Below are 13,600 nucleotides of genomic sequence, written 5' to 3' on the forward strand. Positions count from 1 at the left end.
AATTACATTGGATAACATAGGAAATAATAAGGAAACAGTTTAATTCGTGTCTGTTTACATTCATCAATTCATGAATGAATTTTGTGCGGGTGAGTCCCACAGAGACACGACATCTAGTTTTTCAAGAAAGATTTATGTAAGACATCATAAATAAAATTTTACATTTTAAAAAGGAAAAGAAAGACAATACTTCAAATGAATGTATCAAAGTGGGCAGAATAAATAATAAAAAGCGAGAAAAGGTTTGAAAGAGAAAGAACAATGTCACCTCTGACTGATTCTGTTGAAGCAATGATAATTTCTAGCCTGTGCGCCTCTTCTTCGCCTCCCTCCATTTGGTTTGGGCTTTGTCTCTGACATCAGTGTTTCACATCGATACTCTGGCACCGTTTGCTTCGTTATGCAACTAGTCCACTCTTTCCGTGCAGACGGTTTGGTCTGTAATCCGTCTGAAAAGCAGCCTATGGGCTCTCTGAAACCTTCTCACCCTCGCACATGCAGACAGATCGTAAAGTACTCACTTCCATCACTCTACTCGGTGATTATTAAATGAGATGCAAAAATTCAGCTTAATATCTGCAGAAACATACATTCTTACTTCCAAGATTTTTTTTCCCCTTGTCCATTTGTAGTTTGAGATTTTCACCTGCAGAGGGCGTTCTTTTTATTTCAGAGGGGGTGCTGGTGTGCTCTTCATCCCGAACATTGCACAGGAGGAGAGCGCTGCTGGTCATTTATCTCCGAAGAGCGACTGGAGACAGACGCGTCCTTCCACCTGCTGCTGAAAAGACGTCAACATGTTCTGCAGACGGGCATTGCAGAGAGTCGGGCCGCTGGCACGGTGGCTTCTGAGGCCCATATCCAAGAGCAGTATGTTGTTTATTGACCACTTTCTGGTATTTAGTCTAATTATCAATTACCATAGGAACTGGTGTTCTTTAAAAGAAGTCGGAGGAACAGCTTGATGTTTTCGTCATTGGGGGAAAAGACCGGAAGTAACTTTTCAAAGTGTGATTTAAAAAAAAAAAAGATTATTACTTGCTTATGTGTCATGGGAGTTTTTTTTAAAGTTGATTTGGAAAAAAAAAAATCTTTGTTGTTTTTTAATGTGCAGAGTCTGAGGGAAGGAGGTGTGTCCCGGATGGGGAACACGCAGTTCTCACATGCATGACAGAGCTTTACAGCTAAACTCTTGAATTGTGGATAAAATGTTTCAAACCGTTTCCATATATTGGTAAATATTTGCAATTTTTTGTTAAATTGGTGTCATTTTATATATATATATATATAGTGAACTATCTGGAGTAGAATCAGTCCAAATATGGGAATCATGCAACAGTGTGGAGACTTTTAACATTGTGCACCATTAGCATGTCTCATTCCTGAATACAAGCATTTTGGAAGCGTTGGAGCTAAACTGTTCTTTCAGGAGATTTTTCTATCTTTGTCTTTGCATGCTTCCCCTGGTCATCCTTTGCATTTGGAGTTTGAGCTTATGGAATCTGTCCTGAGGGCGAGAGGCAGCTTTAATTTCCTGTTTCAGAAAATTTCTGCAAACCTGAATGTGTCTAGGCTGGAAAACTATTATTGTGGGACTTTATGATTTAAACAAAGACAGCAGAGCTGGATGCAGGAAGCTTATTCTCCTTGCAGGCTGTTTTCTGTCGCTGCCTGACGCACGTTCATTTTTACATGCAGCTTGAACTTGAGGAATCCACAGGGATTAACTGATTACCTGTATAAATAACCTGCGCATGGAGCTGCTGTGTCATGGGTATTAGAGCAGGAGGAAGGACAGATGGCTACCAAAACATCCACGGATGGGCAATATGAATAAACTTTACTAGGAAAGCCGTGCACAAACATGGAAACCCTGAGATTTAAATCCAGCAGAGCTAGAACAATAACCATCTCAATATGCCTGCTTTTTCTTTTGCTAAAAGTGGAGCAAGAAAAAAGAAAACAGCTTAGTTTTCCAATTCTTGAATCTGTTGCTCAGGTAAGATTCTCTGTTGTCTTGGTGAGTTCAAGATGGACTCTCCTTCATCTAAAATGTCACATTGATTCGGACTGCCTGGCTCGACAAGAGCTGGAGTCACCCAACATCCTTTCATGGTAACCTTAATGCTTGTGCAGCACTTTTTGCAAAAAATAAAAAAAAATAAAAATGGTTTTGAATACCAAAAAGTAAAACAAACTAATCAGACTTTATTTATAGACCACTTATCACACAGTCAGATGTAATGAAGAGCTTTTACAGACATTCAAACAAACATGCCCACAACAATGAAAAATCGCAAAACACATAAAATAGATCAGGTATTAATAATCAAAAATATAGCAGAAAGTAGACGATTACGTGAAAGGGATTTTAAAATCTTAAGTGACACTGTAAACAACATAGAGATAAATAATATTAAACACATGACGATCAAATTGAAAATGCAAAACAACAAAGCAAAGACAAACTCTGACATTCCTGTACGGCCGGTAAAAATAAATAAAATAAGGTATAATTCTGAAAGTCAAAATGAAAGTCAGGCTAAAAAGAAATCAATAGCTGATCTCACGACTGAACAATGTTCCACACCCAGTGTTCAGAGTCATCTGTGTGATTCTCTCTCTGAATGTCTGTACATTAATGCAAACTTGTGTTTTGTCAGAGTTCTCCTAACTTTAAAATACAGTTAAAAGGTGGACCAGGGGCTCATCATTAGACACATCAATATGGAGTTTTGTGTAGTCGGCATCAATTTCAAAATGCTGAAGGTTTTAATACCAAACTTAAAGGGATATTTCAGGATTTTTTTGCTGTGAGTCTAGTTAACGGTTTATCCTTCTGGGCCATTTAGTATAAATCCAGATTAGCTGGTTCCTGAGGTGGAGGGGCCGAGACCAAAGTGAACTTCTACTGACTTAAAACAACTCCAATCTCAAAAACATCATTGCGGATCATGAAAATCCTACTTTAAAAATCACATTGGCATTAGACAGGTTCTTACAAGGAAATGGATCTTGGAGGTGGTGCGCCAGTAATGACCTTCCTGTGTGAAATTTGCTCTGAGAATAAAGCACACCCATTCCCATCACACCAGCTTGTCTAATAATAATAATAATAATGTCTAATAATTGATCTGTCTAATACAGATCAATATGTAAAACAAATGAAAGAATAATATACTGGTAGAGTAAGGGAAAATACAAATGAGAAAACCTTAAATAACAATACGAAGAAATTGTTATTTAAGTTGTGAAGGCGATTGTTGTCCTCTTCATCATAGTCTTCATCTAAGCTGTTCTCTTTAGGGGAGCTTAGATGAAGACTGATGTTCAGCTTAGATGTTTCAGACTTCTCCCTTCTCTTCAGGGAAGAAGTCTGAAAAGATTAGATCAAAAGGCTTCATAATTCATAGCGGTATTTTTTTTAAAGCGTTTATTGTCTGCAACACTATTTGGTAAAACCAACTGATCACCTACAACCCGCTCGCTGTCGATCTTCATCACTTAAGGTTGGTCTTTGTTTTTTTAGGATCGATTTTTGCTGCACCAGCCAAAACACACATCGTGCAGAACATGTTTTGTTTTTCAAAAAAAAAAAAAAAAATCAAGCATCGCTGATCAGGAAGACTCTGCAGTCTCTCCCTGTGGAGGATTAATGGGCACATCTTTCAGCAGAATTGACATTATTAATGTTGTACGATTTGTAATAAAACAATACACACTACTGGTTAGTAGAAAAAAAGAAAAACTAAGCTTTTATCTGCTGATGCATCACTATTGGTAAACTCATTATATTCATTTTGTATAATATGTTAAACTTTGTACAGATTCAGTTTTTTATAAATAGAGGAAAGCCCTAACACCACATGTGAACCAAGCAGACGCTTCTGTCCGAGCTTCACATGGAAACTGATTTCTCCTGAGGAAGCAATGTGCTGGTTCTTAAAATGACTTCACCTTCTGCAGCAACTGTATCCATTAATTTGCTCTTTGTCTTGTTAGAGAGAGATTAGGCTCTGGCAGTGTCTGCGAGAGTCTTATCTAGGGCTTTGTCTTTCGTATTGCTCTTGGTGATGTTTAACAAGTAAAGCAGCAGAAGAACGATCCACTAAAAGGGGCTTTCAGCGGAATCACTGCGGCTCCCTGAAGGGACTGTTTTATGAGCCTGAACCCGCTGGACGAATTAGAAGTTGTTTGTTTTGATGCATCGGTCAGGAAGGGTTTTACTGTTTGCGTTGGGGTTAAATTCAGGGACAGTTCTGTGTTTAGCTTGGCTGCTGCTAAATCTTTCCGTGTCCTCGGTTACAAAGAGCCGCGTTGTATAACTGGATTAAAGGATGGAGACATGGTGAATCTGTCACAACGCAACGTATGATGGCGTGACTGCTTGCTGAAGGAGGAAATTTTCTGTGCTGTCTATCATTTTCCTGTTGATTTGATTCTATGTGGTGTAGGGCTTAATAGGAGAATGGAGGTTAACAAAATACTATCTATGTCTTCATTTAACAGGTATTAAATTAGATATACTGTGGAAGGTGTTAAATAAATAATAATGTACCTGCTCACTTTTTTCGGTTTGTGCATTTTTCCAAACTCACTCTCTCAACATGTTGTGTTTCCCAGCTGCCCCGGTGCGACACATGGCCTTAGGCGTTCCTGGAGGATCCACTAACTTGGCGTACGTTGTTTTGTGTGGAGGAGGCCTTACCGCTGCAGTCGTCTATGTGAGCACTACAAAGCTGAGCAATAACAAAAGTCCTCAGCCTGAAAACCTGCTGCATAATATTATTATTTATTTATTTTTTAACCACTTATAAGATCCGGAACCATTATCTAATTTGGTTGAATTAATAGCTTAGCTTGGAGCAGGAGCAAAGCAACAAAAAGTTTTCCTGATTACAAAGTTTAAAAAAAAAATGAATAAGGTAATGTCACCATTCTTAGAAGATGAAACATAAAGGTTGTATTTTGGGTTGCATGATATTTTTCTGGTGTCATCTGGAGCCAGTTAACATGCGACCAGCGTGCAGGCTGGACTCCAGACTTCACCTCAGCTTTACACACTGGAGCAGACACAGAGGCTGTTGTCTGCTCAGAGACGCTTCAGTCCTGAACATCAACAACAGAAAGTCTTGTTTCCTTGGAGAAAAACAGCTCGTTTCTGCTGCCTTATTTCATGATGTAGTGTGATGACTATTCTATACTAATGTAGGATTATAATGTGCATTTCTCTCGTTCTCAGGCCTATAAGACAGTTAATGGTGATGCCGAACGTTACGAGGACAGACTGGCCAGCATGAGGTCCGAGGAGAAAGGTAAAATCAGCTCATTTTGTAAAAATAAAAACATCCACCGTGTCTCACAAAAACAGTTTCTATTAAACCTTTCTTTTTACATTTTGTTAAAGTGTTTTTGGAAATCTTATGTGACTGACCAACTCAGTTCGGAAGTGGAAGAAAATAATAAATGGGTTCAACATTTTTTTTTTACCAAGTCTTAAAAGTGTGGTATGCATATGTTTTTGTAACTTCCCTTCAACTATGACCAGTTTTCTTCTTCCAGCTAAAGAAACACCCCCACTGCACGCTGATTCGTATTTTAAGGATGATATTCATGCTGATGTAATGGTAGTTGTCTTCCCCCATAAGCATTTAATGTTGGCTAAAGAATTTGATTTTGATCTCACATGAACAGAACATGTCTCGGGTGTAACCTTTACAGGACTTTTGTTAAACTTCAATGGGACTCTATTTGCCTTCCTTCTGACCTAAAGTGCTTGGTTGTCGCTAAGGCTGTCGCTAAGGCTGTCGCTGAGGCTGTCGCTAGGGCTGTCGCTAAGGCTGTCGCTAAGGCTGTCGCTAGGGCTGTCGCTAAGGCTGTCGCTAAGGCTGTCGCTAAGGCTGTCGCTAGGGCTGTCGCTAAGGCTGTCGCTAAGGCTGTCGCTAAGACTGTCGCTAGGGCTGTCGCTGAGGCTGTCGCTGAGGCTGTCACTGAGGCTGTCGCTAAGGCTGTCGCTAGGGCTGTCGCTAAGGCTGTCGCTAAGGCTGTCGCTAGGGCTGTCGCTAAGGTTGTCGCTAAGGCTGTCGCTAGGGCTGTCGCTAAGGCCAGGGAGAGTTTTTACCTGGAATAACTATAGCTGGAACAAGACATTAATGCTTCCCAAATGTCATTTGTTAGGAAGCTCATAGCTTGTCCTAATGGCCAAATACGAAGGGCTACATATGACTTTATTTACCTGACGATAAATGGCTTTGAAGTGGTTTTGTCTACAGATACAAAAAAAAAAAAAAAAAGTTGGATTCAGAATGGGAGTATGAACTGGAAAACTGCTAAGTCGGCTATAACCAAATTATTTGAACTAAAACCCAGTGAACTCCAAGCAGCATTCCCTACGTCTGTAACGAGTTGCACCAAATGAAGGCATCCCACGCAGTTCAGGTGCTGCACAAAGAGTAATCTTTAAACTCTCACAACTAGCCTGTTTGTGGAAAAGCACCAGGGTGTTTGTTGTGAAGTGACTCTGCATTGTTGAGTGGCTGTCCAGTTAAGAAAAGAGACGCATGTTTGAAAAGTGCTAAAGCAAATTGAAAATGAGTGCAGTGAGCCTGAAAACTGTTTTTCTGGCTGCTCCACCCAAATCTCCCGCATGGTAGAATGACTCCTGTCAATGGCTTCATCGTGCCTGTCTGTTTGGATTTGTGTCTGCGAGCTATTTGTCTGCTCGGCTTGCAGAAATCGTGGCTTTGTGCCCTGAGCTACTAACTAGTGCAAAACCTGATTGTTACTGGAAAAGTTGCTTCGGAGAAACGGAAACTTTAACAATTTGGATGCTGATGTGGGAGAGTGTTTAAAGTTTTATTCTGTTCTCAGATTTGATAAATGGTGCAAACATCTCATTTTTTATAGCTACAGTTTAACACCTATGTTTTATATATGTCAATATATTTAGGCTCCGATGATGGTTACCCTCATAAACTGAGCAGTTTAACAGAAGCTGCTTTGCATTTTTAGACAGATAAGACACAGGGTGCTGACTCAACAGAACCTCCACAGTCAAAAAGCTTCTTATGCTCAAATGATATCTCTGTTTTGACGAGCTGGTTTGTGGGAGGCAGTCAGTGGAAAACTACTTGACTCTAAATGATTATACAGGTTCATATTTATAAATGTTTACCAGTGGAAGTTCTTTTTTTCCAACTACCTAAAACATCTTGCAGGGTCTCATCGCTCTGAATCCTGAAGTCAGTCAGTCTCACTGTGATCTGAAGACCCAGTTTTTATCTACTTTCCTCAGGAAACATGAGCAATGGTGCCCAGAAGTGCCACAATTCCAGGTTTAATGTATGGTTTACATATTCATAGACACTTTGTGTGCTGCACTAAAATGTCTGAATGTATAATTTATCTTTACACAACATTTGTGCGGTTTTGCAGTTTTAAGCTGTCACATATATGAATTTTTATTTGACAAACACAAAAATGCTCTGACTGTAAAAATCAGACCCAATCATGAAAAATGTGGAAAAACATTTTGCAGCTAAATTCAGCTTGCTAGTAAAAGGTCAGAACCAAGAAGCAACGCCACATTCATGGACAAAAAGGATTTGTGGGTTATGTAGCAACTCAATTTGAAATTTGTTGCCAGAAGTGAATTAAATCATACAACTAATGAAACAAAACAAAGTTTTCCATTCTTCAAATTTAGCTTTTGGAAGGAAAATCAGTGAAAAATATATTTTTTGGCTTGAGATTGAGCTCATAATCTTCCAGCTGGTAAAAAAAACAACAAAAAAACAAAAAAAAAACAGCAGCCAAACACTGGAACCATGAAAACACCAAAAAATATTTCAATTTCTGAGTAAAATATTATGACGTATGAGTATTAATGAGAAATTGTTTCTGATTAATTTTCTCTTCATGACAGTGATTCTGATAAATCAGTTGCTTTGAAGTGTTTACTTTCTCCTAACAGAGGAATGACACACAGGTCGGCCTAAATAGTAAGTTTACCAGGTTGTATGTCACTGAATTAGTTTAAGTAAGCTTGACTGCTTTACTGCAGAGACCAGTCACTTCTGTTCATCTTATAGGCTGTGTCTGCGGCCCTCTGTTTAATGTACAGCAACCTCTTCATTTATTGGTACTCCTGGTCAGGAAATACAACAAATAATTTACTTTGGTGTTCTGAGACAAAGATGAAACTTTTTGCTTTTTTTCCCCAGGGACTCTTTTATTCACTTACATTTGTTCTGAAACCTCTTCATCTGCAGCTGAAGTCACATCAGAGGCTGCATCGTCTCCTCCAGTTGAATCCGCACAAGCAGAGGAGGAAGCAGCTCCCGGAGCTGAGGTCACACTAGAACCTGTTCCCGCTTCCCCAGAACCAGTGGCTGAGACGTCAGCCGAACCCACCGCTGACGCCAGCCCAGAAGAGCAAGCAGCTGCCGAGGCGTCTGAGGCAGACGTCATCGAGGCTCCAGCGGAGCCAGCAGACGCAGAGGGAGCGCCTGTTGCGGAGGAAGAGACCGCTCCGGAAGTTGAACTCGAAGTTGCAGCCGTGACCCCCGCTGAGGACGGAGCAGCAGAGAGCGCTGGTATGGCGGCCGTAGATGAAGCCCCTCCCGTTCTCCCTGCTAATGCAGAGACTCCCTCTGAAGCCCCTGAGCCTGAAGCAGTCCATGCTGCAGAGGTGGCTGCGTGAAAGTGAAAAGCGCTCAGCAGGGTGCATCCAGAAAGAAGGGCTTTTAGGATGTAGATGTGTTATTTTCCTGATTCCCTGGCCTGAGGGAAAAGGACTCATGAACCTCATTCTCCTACAAAAAGTAAAAGGAACATGCTCTTGTTTATTTCTGTATAGTAGTGGATATGTTATGCACACTAGAGGTTCATCAGTCCAGTTTTTCTGAGGCTTTTTTTCTCTTTACCTTTGCTTCCACATTCCTGAAAACCAACTAATCTGATAATGTCTTGTTTTAATGAAAATTATGGTTTGACTGTTGCGGGGGGAAATCAGCGATATGAGCAACAGAAAGAACCTCGTCGTGTTTTTATGAAAGAACATTTAATGGTGGCCTTAAGAGAGTGGCCAAAAAATCCTGCTGGCTCTTCTTTTTCAGACTACATCTAAGTAAAGTATTTTTTGCACAGCAACAAACAAAAACATAAATAAAGAATAAATAGTTTCAAATGGGTTTTTTTTGTTTCACCTTGCATTAACAAATGCTTATGTTTTTACTGTCACCCCCTCTCTGTTTTTAACGATTACACCAATTGGTTTCCATCTTATGAACCTTATCCATGTCATTATAAAATCTTTTTGTACTTTAAACTTTTTAAGACATTTTTTTTTCTGTATCAAAGTTTCTGTAGCTCCCATTTTCCTTAATACTGTTCAACTTTTATCCTTAAAAATTCACTAATCTGTTTGGGCATTAAAAGTTGTCCTAATAAACCAATAAAGATTAAAATATCACTGGGTCAAAAGGAAATTTGAAATGCTTTAATTATTTCATATTTCAACTGGATTTTTTAAAAATATACATTTGTACATTTTATTGCCTGTTATTGAAAAAAATAATAATAATATGTTTTATTTTGAAGAGAATTTGGTAAACATCAGCGCAAGCAGAGATGGTCCTGGACAAGCAGCATGTTTGATCTCAATTCTATCTAAAGATCATGTTTTTTGGGTTAAATTGACGTTTTCTGATTTTTTCCTACTTGAAACTCTTTTAAAATTCCCAATGGTAATATTTATGATTGAAGCTTACGGCGACATGAATCTCTGTACAGTCGGAAAAAAATCTATCTAAATTATTAAGATAATTAGTAACTTCTTATTAAGTGTTATTACTTAGAAATAAGTATATATGAGTAGTATTATGCTTGTTATGGTTTTATAGCAAACACAACCTGCAACAAAAGATACTCCACAAAATAGTTGGAACATGTTGAAAGATAATGTTTAATATCACCTTCAATATTTTTTTTTTTACTTATTGTGCAAGAATTGTTCCTTTTCTGATGTAGAACCTCCCACAGGGCCCAAAATTGCACATTTACTGCACATATAAACAAAACCTGAACCAGCTGCAACTGACAGATAAATGTTAGATGCCCTTGCCGCTTGAGCATCCTGCTTTCTAATGCCGCCCTGGGCAACTGCCCATATCTAAAACTGCAACTGGGCACAAGGAGCATAAACCAGTCTGGCAGTTTTCTATAGACCATCCAGTCACAGATACCCTGTCTTTGCAAATGTGATTATAAAATAGGTCATGTTTCATTTGGTAGAAACGTAAAATGCATGACAATCAAATATATTGTTTGTAGTTTTAGTTCTTCTGTTTTTGTATTAAATCCTGATTGGTTCTTGCTGTCCCACAATCTGCAAACAGCTGTACAGGCCTTGGCTAGCTCCACCGCAGAGATCATCTATGCCTTCGTGGGTGAGGAGAGTCTGGGGGAAGCTCTGCACCAAATGGAAAACGATGGAAAGGAGCTGAACAACTCGAAGGAAGATCTCCAACCACATCCTCTAGAGACCACAATGGAAACGTCTGTAGAGGCGGCTGTTTATATTGAAGAGCAGTTATTTGAGGTAGAAGAAGTGCCACATGGTCTAACTATTGAAGAATTATCTGCTGACCGGATTCCAGCCGCTGACGCAGAGCAGGAGGAAGAGGAGAAGGAAAGAGCTGTTTCACTTCCTGAGGAAATCGCAGAGGCTGAAGAAAACACTGCGATCCCCGACTTTCCTTCAGAGGAAAGCGTCTCCTCTCCGGAAGACTCTTCCTCCTCTGATGAAGCAACACCAGAGGAGGAAGAGACCAAATCTGAGCAGACCGCTCTGGGGACAGTTGGTGAGACGACTCAGCTGGCAGCCGCCTCCACCGAGCTAAGCCTAGAAGTTCTTTCAAACACGGAACCAGAACCTCCATCACTTGTGGCTCCAGCGGACAAGGGAGAACCCTGCCACAGCTGCCACTCTTCTCCATCCTCCAGCAAGGAGGCGGCGCCACCTGCTGCTCTGGGAGAGGATCTGCTCGACATGGACATCGCACAAGAAGCAAAGGAGTCCTTTGACAAACCGTTGGCAAAACAAAGTAAGAACACAGAGCTGCTGTTTGTTTGCACTTGATTCAGCCGAGCATGTAAGAACCCAACGCGACTCTGTTTAACCTGAAGGAAGGCAGACAACAAAGTGTAATCCTCTACCTTAAAGGGCAAAAGAATAAAAAAAATGGCAGTTAAAACAATAGCAAAAAGTAATCTAAATGCAAAAAAAAAAAAAAAAAAAAAAAAAAAAAAAAAAAACATTTACGTAATTGGTTGTTGAAAAATAATGACACTTTTCTAATAATTATAATTAAGGAAAAACAAAGTGTACACATAATAATAACTATACAAGTAATTGTAGATCATTTTGTGCTGGAAAAAAAGAAAAGCATTAAGTTACTGCCTTAAATTATTCACGTATGGGCCAACAATCAACTGGACATCTATTACTAATAAAGTGGCCAGTGAGTGGATGAAAATGACTCCATTTTAATTTAATTTGGAGTCAGAATCATCTTGATTCTGTAAACAGAGCTAGTCGTGTGAGAATGCCTAAGACTGATGACATTTAAAGGAGATGAACTTAAATTTTGTTCCATCTGCCTTTACACATCTGGAAGTCTAATCGGAAAAAACAAGGATTACTTTATCTCCTTAGAAACTTCACATATTTGTAGTTTTATGGCTTGCAGTTTCCAGTTTCCTTTACATTCTTTACTACACTAAAAATATATATCAGGACTGTTCTGTGTTAATTTAGTTATACACCTATACCACTTTATTATCTTTGCAATTAATTTTTATGGTTAATTAACTGGCTTGAAAGTTGTAATATGTGGGCTTATGAATTAATAAGACAGTAGATATTTACTTGTTTGTATAAAAAAGAGAAATGCATAACAAAACATATAGCTGCTTCTCAAAAAATATAATATGTATATAAAGGTTTTAATATTTTTGTACCTCATGTGAAAAAGTGAAATCATGTGGAAGGAAAAATTATGGAAGGAAAAAATAAACCAGGTTTGTTGTCAAGCAACATCCATTCAAGGATTTGGGGGAGCTTCACAAGGCCAAGAGGCCCAATACTAAATAAATAACACATCATTAAATCATTAATTAAAAGTATCATAGAATATGTAAACTCTTAATTAAATGTTTAAATAGTTAATTTAATAAACAATTTATTAAATATCTCTTAAACTGATTCAAATACAAACGTAGAATAGCCGAGGCAAATAATTAATTAAATGTGCATTTAATTATTTTATGGATCCTGTTCCTGCGCATCAACATAAAATAATAATCTGTAAGACGCAGCAGTCAAAGCTGGAGTTTCATTATGTAAGCCTTAATCAGATCTACAATAAAATACATTGAATATTTTACTCCATGTGTAATGAATGTAGTTTCACCTTCTGAAATGAGTGACAACATTTTTTCTGCTTTTTCAGGATACTAAACTGATTAACCTCGCTACTTTTTCCTATCAAAACCCATGCATAAAAGTGTCGTGCTTCCATCTCACATCTTCTTTTTTGTGTTTGCTTGTTTCAGCCATTGAGAATGGAGTTGTGGTGACAGCCATCTCGTGACAGAAAGTGTGCCTTCTTCAATCAAACCTGGGCGGCAGAAGACAAAAACAAAAGAAGAGGTCACACTCTGAAGAGTTGTCTTTATTAACAGTTGTTATTATCGCTTTTGTCCACTAGGTGACAGCATTGCAAAAACTTTTAAAGACGTAGAATTCAAAGAGTTTTTAGGGAGTGAAAGTCTTTGATATTGTAATAAACAGTAGCCTTAGATGTTTGCTTCTCACCGAAGCTGACATAAAATATTTCAGATTTGTATCACTGCTGCCCATACACCCAAGTATTTTGCAGTATTTCATTTGCAGTGTTTCATATTTAAGCTTTTTAATTAGAAAGTCACGTGCTGTTAGAGAGTTTAATGTTTCAAGGAAAATTCCCATATTTTGACGCACACTTCTTCTTTTTTTTTTATTGTATTGTTTTTTTCCTGTTGTTGCCCTGTTCATCAATTAGATATAGTGATGGAAATCTGTGTATCCTCCAAATTTAACAGAGCTGTTAAAACAAAAACGCAATAACGAGGATAAGTATCTACCTTCTCTTTGACTGTCATTTTGAGTGTAACTAAAGACTATATCAAAGAAAAAAAATACTGTCCAGACTGGCACAACATTTTGAGGCAAGCACTGCACATCATATGAAGGAAGACATTAAGAAAAATTCTGACTGTAAATGGGATGTTTATATGTTATTCGAGCTTTGCATGACTAGGACATAATGAGGAATGTACTTGACAAGCAGACGATAGCGGTGTCGTCATGGCATACTCATATTTCAAATAAAGTGGTGGACAACCTTGCTTTTTCTTTTTCAACATTCATTTACTGTTCGTATTTGTAATTGTTTGAACACCTGAACGAACCTGTCACCTTCAGAGATCCACAGGTATGTCAGGGCTGATTTCACTTTATGACATGCTATGTCAACTGGGTATGTATTTGTAATCAAGA

The 13,600-nt window shown here is 38.6% G+C and overlaps 2 protein-coding genes across 2 annotated transcripts; both read left to right on the forward strand.

The window, feature by feature from the left end:
* Window positions 1–658: 658 nt before the first annotated feature.
* On the forward strand, window positions 659–9,488 carry LOC122828912 (fruit protein pKIWI501-like). Its single transcript, XM_044112951.1, has 4 exons — window positions 659–870; window positions 4,624–4,724; window positions 5,243–5,315; window positions 8,271–9,488. Exons 1-4 carry the CDS (start codon window positions 798–800, stop codon window positions 8,699–8,701), a joined length of 678 nt encoding a protein of 225 aa, XP_043968886.1. The 5' UTR covers window positions 659–797; the 3' UTR covers window positions 8,702–9,488.
* Window positions 9,489–10,065: 577 nt separating this feature from the next.
* Window positions 10,066–13,449, forward strand: LOC122828915. The gene is made up of 2 exons (XM_044112954.1): window positions 10,066–11,105; window positions 12,616–13,449. The coding sequence occupies exons 1-2, from the start codon at window positions 10,307–10,309 to the stop codon at window positions 12,651–12,653; spliced, it is 837 nt and encodes a 278-aa protein (XP_043968889.1). The 5' UTR covers window positions 10,066–10,306; the 3' UTR covers window positions 12,654–13,449.
* Window positions 13,450–13,600: the final 151 nt, after the last annotated feature.

The sequence above is a fragment of the Gambusia affinis genome, linkage group LG04, assembly GCF_019740435.1.
Source record: "Gambusia affinis linkage group LG04, SWU_Gaff_1.0, whole genome shotgun sequence".
Classification (NCBI taxonomy): Eukaryota; Metazoa; Chordata; class Actinopteri; order Cyprinodontiformes; family Poeciliidae; genus Gambusia; species Gambusia affinis.